This window comes from Chroicocephalus ridibundus, chromosome 1 (genome assembly GCF_963924245.1).
Source record: "Chroicocephalus ridibundus chromosome 1, bChrRid1.1, whole genome shotgun sequence".
Taxonomy (NCBI): domain Eukaryota; kingdom Metazoa; phylum Chordata; class Aves; order Charadriiformes; family Laridae; genus Chroicocephalus; species Chroicocephalus ridibundus.
This window is the reverse complement of record NC_086284.1, coordinates 190,345,790-190,368,658: the sequence shown is the minus strand read 5'-3', so window position 1 is coordinate 190,368,658 and position 22,869 is coordinate 190,345,790. Positions and strand designations below refer to the sequence as shown.

Here is a 22,869-nt window from a genome sequence, read left to right as displayed (position 1 = left end):
TACATGAAAGTTCCCCTGGGTGAAGAAGTCCCTGAGGCCTGGAAATTAGAGGAGATGACAGGGTGTATTATGAGAAAGTGTTATGGGGAGTCACCTTGGTCCTATGTTTTTCACTAGACATCTTCTGTTGAACTTTGTCAGAGACAGGATACCAAGCTAGGAAAGCTTGTGATTTGAATATAACTATTATTGTATTCCTATGTATATACTTGATTATTAATTGGTTGCTTAATATCAGAACTTAATATATCTGTATCTTAGCTTACCAGCAAATTTATTTTCTAATGTGTTCCTTATTCCCACTAGCCAATTGTATGATCTCATATCCATTTATAAGCTCTACTTATTATCAGCTTTCTCCTTAGTGAATGTCTTGATTTCTGCTACATTTTCCATGTGTATTTCCAGCAATTTTCCTGAGGGTGGATTCTGTCTCCATTTTTAGTTCTTGTTTGTATCCTTTTTTTTTTTCTTTTTCCACCTATTCTTTCCACTTGTCCATATTACAGTTATTAATTACAGCATTTCCAGTTTTTTTCCAGGTATTGTTTGGACTGAATTTTTCCTCTGGACCACTTTGGAAATATTTTTGATATTGTAAAGTAGTCTGTGTTTTTCCAAGTTCTTAAATTTCATGCACTGTTTCATCATAGTGGTGAAACTCCATGTTTAGGCATACAGTCTGGGACGTTACCTTACTTGTAAGAGGATTATCCTTGATCAAACTGAAATTTCAAGCTTGAAGACACAGTGAAATGTTAAGAAGGAAGGACTGCAGGTATAGAACAAAACCATGGCCCAAAGAAATGAAATTTTGAAATAATTAGCAGCACAGGAGGAAAGATTTTCTGGATCATCAGTTTCATATTTTTTTTGGAAGGAGGAAGGTAATTTCAATCTTTTTTTCATGTTGATGGATTTAGTCTACGTTTTTAATATTTCTGAAAAATGGATGCTAGCTAATTGCTAGTTACTCATATCTGCATTGAAGAAAAAGAAGGAAATACTATTATATTGTTTCACAGTCTGTGGCTCTACATTTATACAAAATTATGCCATTTAGATATGTAGAAGGAGCATCATAATGAAAATGGTAGAATATGAGAAAAGGCATGTAAGAAATTCCTAAGAATTTAGTCCAAAAAAATAGACTAAGTATATTTGAAATAAAGTATGCCCACATACTGAAAAAATATGGAAATATCTGTCTGCATTATGAATACGGTTTGAAAATTTAGTAATGTCAAAGGCCTAACAACCCACCCAAACTGTAGCATCTCTGCAAAAACTCTGAATCATTTAAAAAAGAGGATGTTCCTCATCAAAACTTCGGAGTCATTTCAGCTAAAATCATTCTGCTTCACTGAGCAGGTTACATCACAGGTATAATCTCTGGGGGTATAACTGCTCTGTAGAATTATTGAGGTTGGAGGATAAGTCATCTAGTTCAACCTCCTGCTCAAAACAGGGTCAACTATGAATCAGATCATGTTGCTTATGATTTTGTCCACTTGGGTCTTGAAAACCTTGAAGAATGGAAATTTCATAACATGTCTGTGCAACTTGTTCCTGAGATTATTTTCCTAATAATTAATTATTTTTCCTGTACCCAGTTAAAGCTCCCCCCCCTCCAATTTTAGGTGCCTGGCTATGCATTCTTAGCAGCCACCTCTTAGATACTGAAAGGCTGCTACTTATTACTCTGAATCCTTCTTTTTCGCAGGCTGAACAACCCCAGCTGCCTCCAGCTCTCTTCGTAGGGCAAGTGCTCCAGCCCCTGACAGCTTGGGAGCCTCCTGCTGAACTCACTCCAGTTGTTCAATGTCTTTCTTGTACAGGGAGGGTGGGGGTCCAAAATTGGACACAGTATTACAGAGGTGATCTAACAAGTGCTGGGTAAAGGGAAATAATTGTTTTCCGCAATCTACTGGCTACTCTCATGTTAATACAGACCAGTACGCTGTTAGCCTACATCACTACCAGGGGAGTTTAGCCAACTGTCCTTAGGACCCCCGAGTCTTTTTCAGCAGAGCTGCTCCCCAGTGAGCAACTCCCAGGTTTGTACTCATTCAGGGGTTAGTCCATCCTTGGTGCAGGACTTTACATGTCTCCTCGCTCCTTGAATTAGCCTGTTGGCCTAATTCTCCAGCCTCTCTAGGTCCCTCTAAATGACAGCCCTGTCCTCAAATATATTGACTGCATCCTTCTTGTTAGTGTTGCCAGATTGATAAGGATTTTGTCTCCTCCTCCAGGTCATTGACAAAGATGCTAAGCAGTGTAAATCCCAGAATAGACCCCGGAAGAACACCACCTGTGACTGGTCTCTTACGAGTACAAATCATTAACAACTACCCTTTGAGTGTGGAGCATTGCTGTCTTAACTACTATGGCTAGTACTGTATATTTTAGCACCTCTGTATATACAATCTAGGTATGAATGTGGGGTCTTTCCAAGCCAGTCAGGGCTGGTGGGAGCGATATTAAGCTCATGTGCCTTTCTGTCAGGATAATAATGTTCAGATGTACTTGGACCCAAGCTAGTAAGAGCCTTGAAGTGCTGCACAGCACTTTATGGACTTGCTAATTCAGGTCTCTCCAAATTGCATTTGAGAGGCATCTTTAAGATCAGCTCCGGTTTTACATGCAGACACCTAGTTGGCTTATTCAGGCTCTCTTACTTCCAAGTTTTCACTGAGCATTCAGCTAGTTTACTACCAATTTTAAAATGGGTTTTAAAAGAAAACCTTTTAAAGAGATAATTTCTGTTGCTGTATTCTGTCTGCCTCTCTGCATCAGTATTTTCATATATAACAAATACATTAACTTGTGTAATATTATTAAATTGAATAATTCTTGTCTTCCATCTTTCCTCTTCTTAATTTTATTAGTTTTGGTTTCTTTTTTTCTCTCCTGCACTCCTGCTCTTCCCTTTTGTTTTTTTTTCAGGCTTTTATTCTGTGTGACAATGCTTGGCTTCTTTTTAGTGGAATACACTTGCTTTGGATATGATTTAGAACAAGCTTGAATACATTCCAGTGTCTTTTGTTATTGCCTTTAAAAGTTGTGGTTTTTTGAGTTAATCCTTTAGAATTAATTATTTTTAAAGAATTTTGAGGCTTCTTAAAAGCAACAATAAAAATTGCGGTGGCTCTGGTAATGTTTAGAAAAATCACAAACCTTAATTGGTTATTAGTGGCATTATAATTGATACTGTTAAGCAGCTCCTGGACCTTGAGCTCAGTCTTTAATTAGAGACAGTAGTGTCTCCTTCCCTCTGAGATTTCTTTATGGAAGCATTTTGCTTAATAACACAGGGTTATCAGCTTTCAATTGTCTTCTGGATGAAACTTCCCAACTGACACTACCTGTTGTATCTGCCTTCCTTATTTTAGCTAGAATGTCCAGGCATGCTCTTCTTCATTGCTTAAGCATTTACTTCTTTTAACTTTCTAATAAATATTTTTGTACTCCTTGTTTTACAATTAGTGTTGTAACTAATTCCTAGACAGTTGGTGAATTATGACTCATAAGGTACAGAAATTATAATTTGTTTCCTAAACATGGTTGTTTCCTGTTGATTTCAGAATACTCATAAGGTCAGGCTTCTTACAACTTGTTTCTGTACTGAATATTTTGGCAAATCAAAGCACATACTCCTGCTGTTTTGTCCTTCTCCCACATTCTTGTTAAGTCTTGTCTCCATTTGAAGGTTCTGGATATGTATATTTCACGGTTTTTTCAAGCTCACTTGATTTCCCTGGCTGTTCCTTCATCTCTTTATAATTATTTTTTCTCAAGTTTTGATAATACTGTCGCTTCCTCTTGTCCAAAATTTGCTTCCAACTACTGCCTCATTTCTTGCTACATGTAATTCCTGTGTTACCAGTTGTTAGACCCAGTGTCTTCAGTTGTTCCTCTTCAGCAATATCTTATATCTTTTTCCTAGATCTTTACCCTACTTTTCTCCTTCACCATCATTAACACTACTTGTAGCACCTCTTTGTTCATTCAACCTATTTTTTATCATGTTTATTGATTTTATGCTGTTTCAAACTTGTTCTTTTAGGGATTTTGTCCTCTTTAGCCACATTTTTCAGCTATCTTCTTCTCTGGATTGTTCTGAAATATTTCTATCATCCTACGTTACAATTTGTTTTTTACCGTTGACTTATCTACCGTTGAGTGTCGACAGTTTCTGATTTTTTCCTCACTTTTATTTGTAGTACTTACATGGTCTGCACTTGATTTGTTAGCAACATATGATAAGATTTGCAATCTACCATTTTTTGTTTTAAATGTTTTTTTCCTTCCTTAAACTTTCTCTCTATTTTCTGAATATTTTATGAGATATTTTCTACACTCTTGATTAAAGTAAACCCCTACTCACTGGAGTGTCATCTCATTATACATACAGTTTGGCATGTTTAATGTAAGGGTTCTAGCAAGAAGAATTTAGATTATTTTATACACATCCAGTGTGATGGAATATTAATTTTGGGAAGAGAAAAGGAGAGTTCTGTGCCAGAATGTTAAACAAAAGAAGAGATGCTGATAGTGGGAGAATGATGTTGCATGACATAGAAAGACGGGGAACTTTCACATATAAGATAATTGAAGCAAAAAGAAATTTTCAAATGAAGGAGAAAAAAGGAGGAGGAAGATAAGCTGAAGCCTAAGAAATCCTGTAGGAGGATTATTGATAGTTAGAGATGAATAGCAGGAGCAGGATCTTAGAAACTTTTTAGGTCAGGAGCAGTAATAATCTGAGGGAAACCTATATTATTTGTTGTTTCTTAAAGTCATCTAGAATATATCGTATGGCATATTACTTTTGTTTGCAATTAGATAATATCTGAACATACAGAACATTCCTTTTCTGGTACTTAAAATTCTAGACTATCCAGTATTTCTTTGATGGATATTGAATTATTTAATCCTGAAACAGATGCTCTCCACAAAGTATTCTATTCTAAGCATTTTAAATAAATAATACTGTTTTTTTCCCATTTTGTCTTAATTAAATATATATGTAATGTTTTCAATTAAATGAATGATGTACATTGCTTTTATACTGTCTCTACTAGAGCCATGCATATGAAAAGTTTTGAGGGCCATGAGTCAGATAGTTGGGTTCATGGGGCCAGGCTTTTCATGGTTCGGGGACGTGCTTAGTAATGTCCAAAATACTCAAACAGGTCAGAGTGTAGTACCTGTTAAATTCAGTGGAAGTTATGCACCTAAATGCTTGTGCTGCATGAGGAAGTACTGCTGGGCACTTACCTACGTCTTGATGTGGTAGAGAAAAAACACCACCACTTTGACAATATGTTTTTTGTCTCTTTTATTTGAAACTATTTAGTTAACTGATGTTCAGTGCAGCTGGAGGCTTTTCTTTTTGGTGTATGTGCTTTGGTGTAATATGTTTATTGGTGTATGCTTATAAATTGCAATATGCTTTTGAAAGCCTGGATTGAATAATGAGATCATTCTCTTTCTGTTTTCTCTTTCTAATAATCCAGTCATTACACAAGCTGGAAATAACTCAAAATTACTCTAGATGTACTGGTAACCCTCTATTTTAATCAGCTTTTCTAAGACTGAGGGAGAGAAAGTGAGCTTTAGTTAACATAATATTGTTTAAGAAGAGTTGACTGCTGTAATGGGTAGAGGAACAAACCGCAGAGTTTTCAAGGTTGCAATTTTGCTCTGTCTACACTTGACATTTGCATTCAAATCCACAGAACAATTCAACTTCTTTCTGCTCTTTTTTTCATGTAATAGAAAATTATAAAAAGATAACAAATAGCCTAGAGGATGCTATGGAAATGCAGTTCATAGGAGACTGGGAAAAAATGAAGCATTAATGAAGTAGAAAGTAGTTAAAAGGAGGGCTGCATGCCCACGCTGGTGTGATTTTGTGGAAGAGCAAACAGTAGATTAATGCTAAGTAAATGGAAGAAATGTGAAGGGCGAGAGAGAGGTTAAAGTTCCTGAAAGGAAGAAAAGGAAGTAATTTTGAATTGGACTCTACCAGCCTGAAAGGCAGCAGTATGATTTGGACTCGATAATGCAAATATACATTTATAAGTGTTGTGACAGTGGATAGTGCTATTCTTGTCAAACTAAGAGTCTGGAAGTCATGGGGATACAGTTCATCCTAGTTTGAGTACTAAAATCCTATTAGGTGGCTGTAGAAGAAATAAAATAGAGAGAGTGGTGTGCATATGTTGTATAAATTAGGTATAGACAGGCGAACTTGTGCAAGCAGGTATTTTAGGAGAAAGTATTGTTTCCTATTTTGGAATACATTGTGTGGCACATGAATATTCAATATAGCACTTAGTTTGCTAAAAATGGGCAGGTACTTCTCATAAATACCTGCAGAGCATTTATGAAATAAATTATGTAAGACTTCAACACTTATGATTGGTGAACACTGTAGTTTTTTTGTAAGGCACAAAACCAGTAATGAGTTGGTAAAATGCGTATGACCACATTTTGCATGTTGAGTCAAAGTAATATAAAATGGATATAACTTAATTTTTCTCAGAAGCTATCATTGTATTTCCGTTTACACAATAGTCTGACTAACTAGACAAAAATGCATTTTTTAAAAAGCTAAGTAGCATATATTTACCTATCCCATTTTATAGCAAATGTTAAGGTAAGATTAAATTAATCTAAGCAAGTATAATTGATAGTAACAGTTTGATTTAATTTAATCCTTTTATTACCTGATATGTAAAGAAAGCCATAGCTGATTACCTGTAGTTTAATGATGGTCATTGCTTTACTATAGTGAGACTAAATGGTTTTTATTTTGCATAATTATTGGACACTCTGCACTTCATTTAAAAGTGATAATTCTAACTCGGTAGCCCTTTTATCTTCTATTTAAATATTAGAATACATAGGAATAGATGCTTTTCATCATATGGTTCTGTGTCCTATAAAATCATTCCACCATTATGTCAAAGCATTGTCTTTTAGCTGTCTTTAGTAGCCTTCAGACAGTAACCCAGTTTCTTTGGTGCTATAAAGTATTCAGATGTATGTTTTTAAGTTTAGCTGAAATTCATGCTAGAGACAGAAACCAAAAGACATTATAAATGTTAACAGCACACAGCACAATTTCATACAAAAAAAAATTAAGAATTTCTGACAAGATTCTGCCCTCAAATGTTATTCCCAACAGCCATCTCAAGGAATCTGACTTGTGCTCACATGCTAAACGACAAAACTGTAAACCTTTGTAGTTTATGACTCTTAAAATGCTTTCATTATAAAATCTAGGTCTGAACTGGAAGAAATTTATTTAAACGAAATGAAGAGTATCATCACTGCTTTTTCAAAAATATTAATAGATATTTCTCTTTGAGGTGTGTCTGTCTTTGACCAGTGAAAAGCCAATGTTTATTCTACTTTTAAAGGGAGCATGTTCCTCCTTCTCTGTTGAGGTTCTGAAGCACGGATAATTAACTATCAGGAAAGCTTTGAGATTTTTTTTGTGTTTCCTAATTATTCAGTTAGCTTGAAAAGCAGAATTCATTTTCTACTTGATTTTGTGTTGTCCATGCTGTTGCACACCTCAGTTCGGGCATGCCTCACTCTTTTTTGTCTTACAGAGATAATATTCCCATTTATTTATCTATCCTTCAAAGTCTAGTGATCCAGATGGTGTAATTGCTTGGCTTAAAAAGATGAACAAATTAATTCTTTCACTGTTGTGATGTCACTAGAAACCATATTTAGTGAGTTTAGTCCTTAAAAAAGAACATAAACAGGTTTATTTTGGCATCTTAGTTTCTTCCTTGTCTTCTTTCTTCTATTGATAGAAGTGACTCTTATTGCCGTATTGGCCCTTGTTCTGGTACCTAGCTCTCAGGTCATCTTAAGTGCTGGAGAGTGAAACAAGTACATGCTTCCGTAGGAGTCCATTTATTATTCTTTCTAAGTTTTCTTTTTCATCTGCCGTAATAGTCTGCATTGAAGGGATCACCTGTGAATACCTCGTTATTAACATGGGACTCTTCCTGTTTACTTCCTTATCTGTGTGAACCTGAGAGCTGTCTGTCTGGCTAGCAACAATGTTGTCTGATCAAATCCACACTGTGCAAGTATTGACAGGCAGTCTCAGGGTGATATATGACACCAAATGTCATAGAGGGATCCTGTCCTTCCATTGGTCCTGGGAAAGAGTGTAAATCTGCATGACATATGGGGATAAAGAATAAAGTTGAGTTGGATTGTCAAAAGGAATCAACCTGTATATTTCATGATGATGGCTTGGAAAGTAGTTTTGTCTCATGTGTGGACATTTTGAAGCAGAAAGCAGTATCTAGGACAGTAGCTATAGCCTTCCTTGACTCTTAATTTAGCACTGAGCCGTGGAAGACTATCTGCTCTACGTACGGCTGTCCTCAGCACTTCTGCTTTCACTTGAGCTCTGGCCAGGACACATAGTGAGAACAGTCCTGTATTCAGAGTACTGTTTAGAACTCAATAATCTTTAGATCTTAGTAGTCTCTTTAACGGATAATTCTTGGAAAGAAGAATATGATTGTTTACCATGGGTGTTACATTCTCTAAGAAGTTATTTCGGTAACTTTCCTTACACTTTCCTTACCTTGCTTTCTTTATTTTAATAGAGAATTCCTACTAAAGGAAATATGGTTCTGTGAATGAGGTATTACATGACGGTATACTTTGAATGGGTGGGAGAGAACCAGTGTATTCAATTTGTGAGGGAAATCCTGACTTTCCATATTAGGGGGTATATTTTGTAGAAATATGAATGTAAATGGTCTTGGATCAATAAGCTACAATTATTATGATATTTATTGTCTTGTTCATGTGGCTGTTTATTCTATATTGCTCTCCACACCTGAATACATACAGCATGTAGCTTTGTGATTCCCGAAAGCATTATGGCCATTTGGAGTACAGCATGAAATTGTCATCAACACGCATAACAAACAATAGCTATGTAAGTGTAAGGCAGATGGAGTTGTTTTCCACTCTTCTGAAATGTAATGTTAAAAAGAACATCAGCTATTTTAGGATCAGGAATAGGCCATCTGCCCAAATTGCCTGCCCTTTCAGCTTTATCTTACTCCCATATTACTGTTATTATTTTCATCTGAATGTCATTACATTTTTATGCTTTGCTTCTTTGAAAGATACTTCATCTCATTAGCTGACTAGTTTTACACCAGCGTTTTCTTTAACAATTCCAGGTCTTTCTTTAATATTTATATTTTGCTATTCAAATATTTTGCCTCCAAATATGATGTTTGCTTGATAATTTTTTTATTAAGGCAGACAACATCTGTCCTTGCTGACAGTGTTGGAAATGATGTGACGGTCTGGCAACAATAGTAGCAGGAAGTAAGCAAAGGACCCACAGGAATCACGGAAAGGAGAGGAACAGAGCATTTGCATCAAGGCACAGAAAAGGACTTTGGGAAAAAAAGACTAAAAATAATTGAAGCTGAGAGACAAAAAAAAAAAAGGGCAAGTGAGAGAGATTTGTAAAAAGCATTTTTTAGCTGCCAGAGGAATTTCGTTTGTAGTTTTCAGCTTTGTCTGAAGGGAGAAATGACTTAATAAAAGATTCAGTTGCTTTGAAGACTGTTGATTTATAGTCTTGAATGTCTTTGTGGGATGAGCTTTAGAAAGAATTAAACATTTTCCAATGGAACTTCTTAAAATCTGAAATTGTTAGTTCAATGAATGTCAAATGTTCTGTAAGAATGTCAACATTTCATATCCGCATTTCATTTCAGGTTTTTTATTAATTCATGTTGTGTAAATACTTGTATTTTTTCTATCACAGTAATTTAGCAAATGAAAGCAGAAAGTTTTCTTCCCAAATGTCTAAAGAAATCATATAAACGATTTTAATTTTCCAAAAACACTGGAACGTTCTCTCCCTCCCCCTGCTCTGTTTTTTCTAAATAGGAATGAGCTTCATTAACTGTAAAATAACATTTTAGAGAAAAATCAGTTCCCATCAGATAGCTAATTTTCTTTGTAATATAATGGAATTTCTTTTTGTATGTTGTTGTTCTTTCATAGCTATGTTCCTAAACTTAAGCATCTAGAGTTCTTTTTTGATGCCCTGGGGTACCAGAGATATACATAGAGGGTTGACAAGACCTATGAGAGATAGGATATATGTCCTTCGGAGCAACAATTGAGAGTCATGAGGGATGCACCGAAAAGCTTTCAAAATGAAATTGGATGTTTGTGTCTTGTTATAGCTTTGTTTATGTCATTAATCATCACAGTGCACAGGTTATTTAAGTGGTTAGGCAAATAATAAATAATATAACTGTATGTAAATTGTATAGACTTTTCGTAGGTGAGTATACTTTTGTTTTTGAAGTGAAAAATGTTCTTGTTGATGTTCTTTTCCTGGCATTAATTAAAAGTAAAAATTATATTTGTAGTTGTAATTCCTAGAAATAGAAATTACACAGTCACAGTTTTTGTTTCATTCATGTTTGGTAGCTCTGATGGATCAAAATTTCTTACGCAGCCAAAGACAGAAGTGATTTTTCTGTTATTTGAAAAGAATAGTCCACATTTATGATCATTTGCAGTCTTTCTTTTAAAGTTGACTTCTTTGAAGATCAGTCTACTTCCGTTTTTAAAATTGAAAATGGGAAGGCACTTCAATGTAACTGCAGCTCTGTATCTCTCTGAGAATACTGTATTCAAGAAGGTAGATGAACACTCCTTTTATTTAACGTTTTTCTTGAGTGTTCAAAATAACAAGTCTTTTAAATATGTTTTCCAATTGGCTTAACCTTATATCTCTTTTTGAAAACCCTGGCTATAGAAATGAAACACTACTTAATGTAATCAGAACAATAACACAACCATAGTCAGTCACATACCATAGGGTCAGTTGTCATTTTTCATTACTAGTTCCACTGGATGCTTACACTATTTACAAATGATGCTTGTACATTTTGTCTGAGAATACTGAAGTGCAGCTAATCATGGACAGAATTTAGTCTGACACATTATATTATTTTCACACCGTCCCATAATATAAACATTGAAGAGGACTCAACTCCTTCAGAATTTTTATTGGACCTGAAGGGAATAGCTCAGTTCTCAGTTTCAAAGCACCATTCTCACTAGGCGGATTGTGGTTATGTATTTTAACATTCCAATCATGCAAATCTTGCCAAGTTTCAGTAATAACTCAAATTGAATTCATCCATATAAATGAGTAATTGCAATTATGTTATTTAATATCCAACTTCTAGAGTTGTCATACGGGTAAATGAAGTTTGGTTGGAACTTTGGCATCTAGATTAATTTTTCTTCTCAGTGTCTTGATTTTATGTTTACTGAATATTTAGGTAATCTTTCTCTTGTTCTGATAATCCTTAGCATTTTCCCTACGTATCTATTTAGGCTTTTCCTGAGAATGGTTCCAATTGTTTCCAATGGTATTAAATGGGAAGCTATTCAAATTACACACTTGGTACATCAACCAACCAACCTACCAAAACAATTGGTCACCCAATATTCCAGAAGGATGCATTTTTTTCCCCCTACCTAGCAGCTTATTCCAGCATCTTTCTGCTGATGTTCATGGGACCCAAAGGTGTTCTAAAAAGATCACTTGTATCTGTTGCTTCCCCAGAAATTTTATTCAGGATGTCTTTCTGTAAGCTATGTTGTGATGAAGTCCCATGATCTTCAGTAGGCAATACCAGTAATTTTTTACTCTGGGTATGTTTCTAGCCATCTTGGGTTTTATCTCTACAAAACCTGCATGCAACTGTTAATCAATTTCCAAATACATTTTCTCATCTTTAGCATGAGGTGAATTGTTAGTCTTGGTTTGTCTCTAGTGGTTTGTGTTCAATGGCTGTCTTCTCTATTCCATTTAACTATATCTTTCAAAATGTCTTCTGTATTTTCCATACTGGACGTTTTATACTTTACACTTTCTGCTATGTCAAGTTTCTTGTCTTGTCAGTGCCACCCTTCCACTCTGGTTTTACTCCATTCGGTTCATTAATAAGAATTGTTTTCTTAAGTCTGACAGAGTGATACTTTTCAATTTTTTCTCTCTAAACCCTCAATTCTTCTGGTACTGTCTATTATGTGAACTTATTTTCTAGACTATGTAGGCACCTTTTTTGGAAATATCTCTTCTGGTTTCAGATAAAGAAGAATATTTTTTAAGTTTATTGTTGATCATTGTGTCTCTTCTATTAACGGCCAGCACAAGATTGAGGAAAGAATCTCCATTTCTTCTTTAAGTTATCTTGAGGTCACTGCTTCAGGTTACACAAGCAGAATGAATTTTATTAGTGAATTTTGGAAATTTCCTTTTAAGATGTAAATCAATAGTTATTCTGTGATCTTTTATGGAAGTTTTTTAGCTACTATTTGGACTTATGATTTCACATCATTGTAGCTAAAACAGAAACTTAAATGTACATATGTAAGCTAGCATTCGTCTGTGTTAGCTGATGGAATATTGGAATTTATTTTTGTAAATGTTTTACTAAGAAGTAAAGGCTTGATGTTTTTATGAATAGAACACTATTTTTCAGTCTAGTAGCTGATAGAGTGAAGTAAGGTAACTGAATTAAAAAATTGAATTTAAAAGTCTTTTCAGGCTTAAGATTTGGGTATTGCCTAGCCAGACACTTCAAACAGTCTTTCATTAGTATCATCTTTCAGAATAAGGTTTGCTGTCAAATGCCAAGATAAAGTTAATCTGTTTCTGAGCTACTGTTTTCTGGTTTGAATAATCAGTAAATACTGCTTTTAATGCATTGGATTCCTGAGAGAAAACTATTAAATAAATGGAAACACCGGTGTGTGGCAATGCTTTTCTCTGTTTCTGAGGAAATTAAATACAGCTTGTTGTCAGTTCCCACCTCCATTAAAGAGAGTAAACATCCCAATTAATAAAAGACAGACAAATTTTAGCCCTATGCCTCATGTGGAAAAAACAACCTTCCTGTAAATGAAAAGACTATTAAAAAGTATACTGTGCCACTATTAGGAGGTTCTTAATATACTTTTTTAAGAGATTCTACTTTGCTGAAAAAATTGTTGTTAGATTTTTTTTGGCATATGTCCATGAAGTTCTATAAGTTAAACACACTAAGCTATTAAAGCTAAAAGGTGGATTTATTACTTCCTAAGGACTCTCAGGTTTATAGGGTAATATATCTGTGGAAGGAACAGCTATCCATTTTTACACACAGGTACACAAGAATCCCACTGCTCACCTGTAGATTCTGTGGGGATTTTAACATGAAGAATGTCTTTGGCCATGGAGAAATAATGAATCTTTTTAGAAATTGGTAGGCTAATATCATGGAGATGTTTCTGTGTACATATAAAAGATGTTATGTTTATATGGATAGTAGGTGGTTCACAGTATTGCCATTGAAAGCATTGCCATGTGTTGTACAAGATGCTACCTTTGTATATTAGATAAAATAATGCAATAGATATAATGAAATAAAGGTCTGCAGACAGGCTAACATGTTGCTAGTAGAACATAAGTACATAAACACACAAAAGTGTATAAAATAAAAGGATAAAACAACCATTCGTCAATCAATATACATGTTGAAATATAATTTAAGTGGGTTTAAAAGGCCTCACCTCCAACATGCTTTTTGCCTTTAACATGTTCTTACAGTAAATAGAATTTGATCAAAAAATATCACTAAACTTACGTTTCTGTTAGAAACACGTAAAATTTCAATGTAAAGGTATTTAAAGCCTCAGTAGAATCCTGAAGAATTGTAATGCTGTTGACACGTAAGTTCATGAGTAAATGGATGTTGATATTAACTTGAATGTTCTAGTATTTCTTTTTAAGGTTTTAATCTAAATCTACAAGCATTTCTTTCTGCAGATCCTTTGGTAAGAGTGAGAACTCTTTGAAGGGATATCCCTGTTCTCATTATTGCCGTTATATTCCTTCTTTGTACTCCATCAGTTAAGCACCCCTACAAAATCACAAATGTTTTATTCTATGAGTCATTAAAAATTCTGTGATCTCATAACTCATTGTAGAGATGCTGTTGACCCTATTCTTATGGAAATTTTCCTGGTATTTCTTGAAGTTTCCCTTTTGAGTGAAAGCAGTGAAGACATATTTGCACAAATAAAGAGTATTACTCAATGTTGGTTAGTTACAGAAGATGCATCTTGTTGACATGCTGAAAAGAAAAGCTCAGCATATTCTTTCAGAGATACTTTCAGAGAAAGGAAGATATAAAGTTGTAAAATGGCTTAATCAAGGTTGTGTGAGAGGAGGATTACAAAGCTACTTTAAGAAAATGCAATTATATTTATCTTTTTTGGAATATAAAGGAAGTAATTTACATATTAACAATCAGCAACAGGATAATCAATTTAGTCTTAAAATGTAAGGTATATTTTCATCTGATATCAGTATAAAGTATAGAACAATTCAAATATTTCTGAGATATATCTAGTTACATTTCAGCTCTCAAAAGCTTAGTGTGAAAATTCTTCTGTATAAAAATGTATAAAAATTTATCAACAAAAACTTTTACTGATATATTTAAATAAAGTAAATAAAGCCTGTACTTATTCTCTGAAGGGAAAATGTCTTCTTATCAGTGCTCCCCATTAGACTTTTATTTGTGTGCTGTTTTATAACGTTGTGTGGAGATGTTTTTGCCTGGAAAAAAAAAATAAATTAGATTCTCATTTCTAAGCTCTAAGAGTTGTAAGTTCGAAATGTAGCTTGATTCCAAAGGTGGACATACATGATATACCTTGAAGTTCTTGCTGACAAGTCCAATATCTGCTTGGTGACGGGTCCCATTTGAGCCACCCCGTTTCTCGCGGAGCAGCTCCGCTCCGGAAGCGCTGTCCGTGGTGCTGAAACCTGTCATGCCATCGCAGCATTTCTCTGCTCCGCTTCACTGTGCCTTTACGTGCGATGGCCATTCCTCAGGTTTGTAAACTTCCTTCTTCAGTGAAACATATAGACTCTATGAATATTCTAAGTTTTGGTAGTTTGAAATGAGTATTAGGTTCTTCTTTCTGCCTTCAACAACTTCGACAATCATCTCTACATAATTTAAAAATCCTGGGATTTAACTAGAAAAATTACATCTTTAACATGGAAGCAAATTATTTATTACTACTAGGTAAAATTAAATTGTTTTTCCATGTTGTAAGTGTTTATAGACCAATAACATTTTGAAAGTATGCAGCAAACTATAAATAAGTGAAAAAAGTTTATGTCTGAGTACAAGAAGTAACTCTTCTGTTAATGTCTAAATACAGAAGTAACTCTTCTTCTACCTACAAAAATTCTGTCAGCGATTCAGCAGAAATGTTTACTTCAACCAAGTCTGGAAAGATAATGTGGATATTATTACAGAGTTTAAAAAATGTTAAAGTCTACTAAAGACTTACAAGAAATGTTTATTACTCCTATTTTGCTTTGTAATTCAAGCTACCTATGCATTCTATGAATATTCCTTAAGCACAATATTCAGAAATAACCAGTTTTTTTTCTTCATTCTTCCTGTTTGTTTTCTTATATGTGAACCAAAATAACAAAAATTTTGCTGTTGCTTTCTTTGTCAGGAGGTACCACGTCTTTTCATTGTGTATTTTAATGGTCAAATGTCTTTTCTTTACTGGGCTTAGGAGTAGTCCCTTTTGCCATCCTAACAAAATTTGGTTTAGCTTGTAATCAACATTCTGATCAGCAGCTTCTTGTGCACATTTGCTACTTATGGGCCCAGTCCTACTCCCATGAGAACTTTAGCTTCAATATGAGTAGTCAGGTTTTTATTGTTCTCTTTTCATTTTGTTTCAATTCATTTCTACTAATAATGTTTCTGTCAGTCATTTATTGCTTGTTACATTGTGAAAGCTGAGGAGGTTTATAAACTAGTCAGTTGTTGTTATTGTTGAACAGAAGTGTGCAAGTCCAGAAAGAAAGCCTTAATATCATTTAAACTGTTCAAGCTATCTGAGGTCTCTGTGTGGCCAGCCTAGACTTTGGACATTAATAATAACTGAATTACCCTTTTGACTGAAGACAAAATATTGGATTTATATTATCTGAGTCTAAACATTGCATTCAGTTTTCAGGCTTCTGGGAAAATACTAAAGCAGCTCAAGACTTGCTGTTATCAGTAGCTAACAATCAATTTCCTATCAGCCTTATGACTCCTTCCCACCCTTCTCTCTTCTTCCTCCCACAACAAGCAGCGTGAAAAATATGGTTGTTATTATTATGGGTAAGTAGTTTATAAAAATGTTTATTGTGTGTTTTATTGCAGTTATACAGCCTAAAACCAGCAAAAATATCCTGTGTGCTCAGATTGGCATTTTAACAGGAGAACATGTAATGACATATTTTATCAGATGTTAGAATGAGTTTGTTTATTGTCAGGCAAGAGCTCCCAGACTTTTTTTAAAAAACAAACAAACAAACAAACAAACAAAAAAACCCACAAGCCAAAAACTATTTTGATTTTAATCAAAAATGTATTTTCCTCATAAAAAAAATTCACATACTCACTGGGTCTACTCTACAGAATTTGTCCATTTCATTACACCATGTGTCAATCTTAGTATATCTGTTCACTGCAAAAAACTCGTGGCTAGTGTGTGTAATACAGCACAGGAGGAGGTATTGCTCAGTTCCACTACTTTTATATAATAATTAAAAAAAAATACAGAAAATGTTCTTGGCTACTTGCACTGTATTCCAGACTTAAAAGTCCCATGAAAGTTCTAGAAATTGAAGTTAATTGTATTTGGTTGGCAGAATACCCTTAGAAGCCAGTTAGTTAAAAGTCTTCTCTTATGCTGAGTCAGTCTATATTCCCATTTGTCGGCAGCAGCAAAGTCCAGGTGTCTGGTTCCTAAAAGAAATAGTTCTTCTTGTTGCCTTTTTATTCAGCACAAATGCAGTCATGTGCTTTTATTTCAGAAATTAAGCGATATACTGACATATTTATGACATATTGGTTGGTACACCTATTACAGTTGCTTTTACTTCCATTGCTGTGCTTTTTTCTTTGCCCATGTCCCAAAGACTGATTAGAGGAGGATAAAGCTCATTGAGTGAAAAGGATTGTTTCTTCACGTAATTCTTTAGATAGCTGTGTCCAACGTCGTAGTTCATCTCTCGTGAGATGGAGCTGTAGAGATATATCACAGAGATGATTCCCAAAAGAGCACCAAGGCAGGCAAGGAATCCTATTATGTTGTTCTTTTCATAGTCTTTCGTTGCCGAGTCCAGTCCTTTTGTGGTTACGTTGACACATTTTTTCTTATTCTGTGAGTAGATAGTGGGAATATCTATACAAATTTTGTATTCAGTTGATGGATTTAGATGCGTAAGATTATATACCTTTATATCAGATGGTATTCGAGCGCTCTGTGCAGCTTGAGAGTTTTCAGCTTTCAGAAAGGCTGTCCATCTAACACTGGACTTGAGAATTTTAGAACTTGCTTTCCATGAAACCAAAACAGAATTAGATTTTATGTCTTTTATTTTAATATTCAAAGATCCATTGCTGTCCTGAGGGAAAGAGCCGTCCACTTTAATCATGATAGACTTTAGATCTGCCCCGACTAAATTCGTCGCTATACATGTGTATAAGCCACTTTCTTTTTGTGTTACATCACGTATGTCTAATGTTCCTTCGGAATGAATGTAGTATTTATTAGAAATAGTATTAGGCAAAAGTTTGTGTCCTGATGGTGTTATCCAGTAGATTTCAGGTTCTGGTTCTGCTGTTGCTCTGCAGTGTAAGGAAATATGGCTGCCAGTTTTTAAATCCAGAGTGGATGGAAAACTTTCAGGAGCTATCAGGGGGAGACAGATTTCCATCATTTCCCTGAAGTGTATCTGTCTCACATTCTGGCCTTGAAATTCAGGAGGGTCTACACAAAACAGGGACTCTGGCTCCATGAAGCGAATGTTTGTTTTATTCATGTTAATCCAGCGAATGACACAATCACATCTAATGGGATTGCTGTGTATACTAACTTCTTTGAGGTTAGGCAAAGATTCTATTGTGCTGCGGTACAGGGCACTCAGCGCATTGCTGTTGAGCATGAGCGATTCCAGCTTGGGAAGTCTGTAGAATGCATTTGGATGAATGTATGATAATCTGGGGTTATTGGTAGCTTCTATCTTTCTTAAATCTGGCAAATTATCAACAGCAAGACTATCTATAGAAATCAGTTCAGGCATGTTATTAATTCCTAACTCTTTTAGGTGCAGCATATTGCTGAAATCTCCTCGTCGTATTCTGTTAATGGGATTCTTATTTAGATCCAGAAATTTAAGATTTGTAGCCTTTTGAAGAGCAATGTGCGGCACTCTAACAAATCTGTTGTCATAAAAGGAGATGCTTTCTAAATTGTCAAGGCCAACCAAAGCATTATCTGGTATTTCAGTGAGATTTATGCCTGCTAAAACTAGGCTGCGCAGATTAATAAGAGGCTTAAAGTTCATATCTTCGATTCTGATTATTGGGTTTTCTCCAATCATGAGAATTTCAAGATTAGGAGTAGCTTCAAACCACTTCCTGTTAATCATTTGCAGACCATTTGAATTGAGATGAAGTCTGAGAAGATTATTGAGGCCTATGAAAGCTCCTGGTGCAATCACAGAAAGCAGGTTATGATTAATATAAAGCTCTTGTAAATTGTGCAGTCCAGAAAGACATTCTTCAGGGAGTTCAGTAAGTTTGTTTTCTTCAAGGTACACTGAAAGCAACTGTGGTATCTTTCTAAGATTAATGCTGGTCACCGAGGATAAATTGTTCTGAGATAAATCTAGACCAGTTAAATTCACTGGGAAGTCTACTGAATGTTCAATTTTTGCAATATTATTAGTCTGTAGAAGGAGAACCTGTGTGTCGGCAGGCAGTCTGGCTGGAAAATTAAAAAGGCCTAAATCATTACAATCCACTGTTGGAGCCTCCATATACACAGACTTGGGAGTGAACCATGGTCTGATCTCGCATATACACGACTCTGGACAGTCTGCTTTTTTTTCTACAGCTTGTACTAGTGCAGTGATAACTAGGCCAAGTAGAAAATTAATTTTGAGTTGCATGTCCTTCATCTTAGCTCAAATGTTCAGAAAAGTAGCAGACCCTTTAGTATTCCACAATTATGGTTTTGGAATTCAGCACGACCTGGTCAATTGATAATACACACACTTGCATTTGTCAGATGATGGTCGCGAAGGACTTTCTTCCTGAGGATAAGTGATAAATTTGTAATCAACTTGTCCAGTAGTAAGAGGCATTTTGTGGAAATGAAGGTCACTCTGTCCTTGATGACATAAAATTGATAAGCTTTGTGAAGATGAAGTATGTATAGGTGGTCATAGGAGATTAAGCAATTCATTTATTTAGTAGTATTAACTTCAAATCCCATGATTGATTAGTGTTTGCAGGAATGACAGGATGACCTAAAATATAAGAAGAGGAAATAATTAGTATAAGAAACTATAAAGTTATAAATTAATTTAGCCATCTTTTGCTCTCTAATGTTAATTATTGCAAGTAAGAAAAGAAAATGACTGCGGTGCCTAGAGTATTGTAGGGGTATCCAGATAGCATAAATGAAGTTAATATAGTAATATATCTTTAGACTTGTAGCTTGTCATACATCCAGTAGAGCATTGCTCTACAGAAAGATGAAGATCCACAAAGTATAAAGCAAAATATATCAGTGAGATTTTTCTACCTATTTTATGCTCCTATAAAATATTTTCTTTTTTCTTTCAGTTATCACTAGAAGCAGGCTGAGTTCTGTTGGCTTTGAGAATGTAAACACTGAGCAAAATCCTACAGAGCATGAATATTTAACTTTTGAACATTAAGTTTATAAAGAACATAATTTATGTGTAATCAAAGGAAAAAGGAATTGTTGGATTAATACACATTCCTAATGATGACATTCTTAGGCAAGCCTGTGAGATATTTATACAGAAATATACAAAATTGATAATCCACAGTTTTTATCATATTCTAATTCTTTTCATAGCCGCTGTTTAGGAAAAAAATTTGTTTTTTTCTTTAAAGTGATAATTAGAAAGAAATATGTACCTCATAATAAATAGCTTGTCGTCTTGCCAAATTCAGGCTAATTACTGGCTTGCTTATTTTGGCTTCAATAACTTCAATTGCAAGGAATAATAATAACAGAAAAGTGTCTTTAGAGTGATAAGAAGGAAAAAAAAATCTACACTAGCAATTGTTTCTTTGGTCTGTAGCTCTGCATTATCAGAAATTTGCTCTGAAGTTGCAGATTGTCTTCATGTCCCAAATTATAGTAAAGGCTGAAGCCTTAGCATCTTGAAGCATCAAATATGTCCTCTCCAGATTTTTGGTATGTACTTGCTTTTTCTGGGGAAAAAAAATACTGCTGTGACTGTACGTTGTGTTCCAAGCCATATAATTCAAAAGCTTCTGTGTTTTCGTATATGAAGTAGTACGCATTAATTGCTTCGTTTGCTTCACAATATAGACTTTACACTAACTTTAAATGGACTTTGTCTCAGAAGGCTGCCATATGATGCAGATTTGTGCCCTTTCTCCCCTTGCCTCTAGTGTTAAAATTCAGAGTGACATTGTTTACAAACTGTAAGGTAAGAGCAGTGCTTCATTGACATTGATAAATAACTTTTGAGGTATTTCTGGCATAGATAGACAGAATTCCAAAAGTCAAGCGTCAAGGATTTGGTTTTTAGCTTTCCTTTCCAGGCGCAGGAAGACTGGGCATATTGACCACATAGGTATTCCATATCAGCTCAGAGGAAAGGTGCTGGACCATGTTGAATGACATGAGCATTGGGCCAATTTCAAGTACATTCCACAAGTCTTTGAGGCTGCTGTTTCTGTTATGTACATTTAAAGACATTTAATATTTTATTTTAACATGTAAGTATATCAATAAAGCGAACAGACAATGTGTGAGATAAACATACAGAAAACATTCTGCTGTTTTGAGGATTAATAATATGTTTTTATGCAAATGGCCCAGTTTATACTGAAAGGCAAAGGCATGCTGACTGAAATAGTAAAAATGTAATCTGTTCTTTTGTTCTGGGAAATGAGATGAAGGGAGAAAAGAGGATGGCCATGGGGGGGAATTTTTTCAGTCATGTTCATGATGCACTTTCTAAAGCATGTCCCATTGACTTCTGGAATTTTTTTGGATTGTGTATTAAAAATATATCTGTAAGCCTGGCAAATACAATATATAAGCTTCTAATAGTTGAAAGGTTATTGGAAATCTTACCTGAATAGTAAATTAATTGAGATTCAACATACTGCTACTGCAGCTATCAAATCTCAGCATTTTCATCCCACTATGATGCTCAGGGACTTCTGTTTGGTGGAGGTACTGGGAAAGTATTCTGGGGAAGTATTAACTACATAGCTGACCTGGTTTTCTTCTCCTCCCTGGACATTTCCTATTTGGCACTGTGAAATATAGGATGTGGAGCAAGACGGACTTTTCATGTGCGTCCCAGGTACCTGAGAGGCTGTACCAGTTAAAGCACGTAAACTGCTACATTTTTGCATACATGGAGCCAACATCCTCCTTGATTTGAGTTTATACTCCTCCTGAAATTATACTTCAGCTTCTATGGGATTCTCAAGCCAAAAAAAGGGTACCAGCAGACATTTTCATGTAGTATATATTAGAGTGGGCTTTCTGCAAAAGGCAGCAAAAAAGAGGTTAGAGATCCAGGTTGAAATTATTCTTCTTTGTGATTTAATCTGATGCCTTTTCTCTTTCTGGTGTACGTTTCAGCTAATAAGCCACCAGCTCAAGCTCATATGGTGTTCTAGCATAAATCTTTCTTATTTCTTCAGTTAAAGTGCTTCTGCCTTGTATAAAATATTCACTGGGGCTGAGTGCCTTGAATAACAGACTGTAGAATAATTTTCACACGCTCTCTCAGCCTGCACAGTCATCGTTGTTTCACTTCAGAAAGATTTTTGGTTTAAACATTGCCAAAGCTGTGTATTATTTTACATGAAAATGATTTTAGATTAACTATCATTTGAGGTGTGGAATAAAAGAATGTTTCTGGAGTAGTATGGACATCCATGGTGGCTTATGAGATCATAGAATCATAGAATAGAATATTTCAAGTTGGAAAGGACCTATGAGGATTGTCAAGTCCAACTTCCTGCTCTTTGCAGGACAACGTAAAGCTAAATCATATGACTCTAGTGCACATCATATGACATAGTACACAAAAAAGTGAAGTAGAGGAATGCACAGCAAAAATGGTATAGAATCATTTGAGTGGCAAAACATTTTTATTAGTCTTTTTGTTTATAATAATATTGATACACAATGTTGACAGAGAAGGTAAGAAAACATGGATTACTGGTGTTAAGTTTTCTGGTCCCACTTGAAGACATGAAAACCCAGAATCAAATTATGCAGTATGACTTTGTTTATGCCAACTGGTTGTATTGATTATGTGTGTGTGCGTGTATATAATTAATTTTCTAACCTTGAGATGTGTGTAAACCATTTTGAACTGAGAAGTGAGCTGCAGTTTACTGTAACAAAATAAACCTCATGTAAATTTATAGCTTGCACTCAACACTATAAACTGTAATTGAAGTTCAATTTCCTTGAAGAATGTAGCATCACAGAGATAAATGTTTGTATTGGAAAATAAGCATTTAACTTTATGATACTTTCAACTTTGGGAATGCATTGATTCCCTTTCTTCATTAATGTACTGGTAATAGTAAGTATGTACTGATAATACTAAATAAAGATTAAATTGAAATACTCTTACTAACAGTGACTTTCAGAATT

The 22,869-nt window shown here is 34.9% G+C and overlaps 2 protein-coding genes across 5 annotated transcripts in view; one reads left to right on the top strand and one right to left on the bottom strand.

Moving 5' to 3' along the window:
- Positions 1-22,869, top strand: part of IMMP2L (inner mitochondrial membrane peptidase subunit 2) — a 498,017-nt gene that overhangs the window by 208,693 nt on the left and 266,455 nt on the right. The gene's annotated exons all lie outside the window — the stretch shown is intronic.
- Positions 14,613-22,869, bottom strand: part of LRRN3 (leucine rich repeat neuronal 3) — a 36,774-nt gene continuing 28,517 nt past the window's right edge. The window contains exon 2 of the mRNA XM_063323173.1: positions 14,613-19,486. Coding sequence (XP_063179243.1) covers positions 17,009-19,135 — 2,127 coding nt within the window. The 5' untranslated portion in view covers positions 19,136-19,486 and the 3' untranslated portion in view covers positions 14,613-17,008. The remainder of the gene's footprint in view (positions 19,487-22,869) is intronic.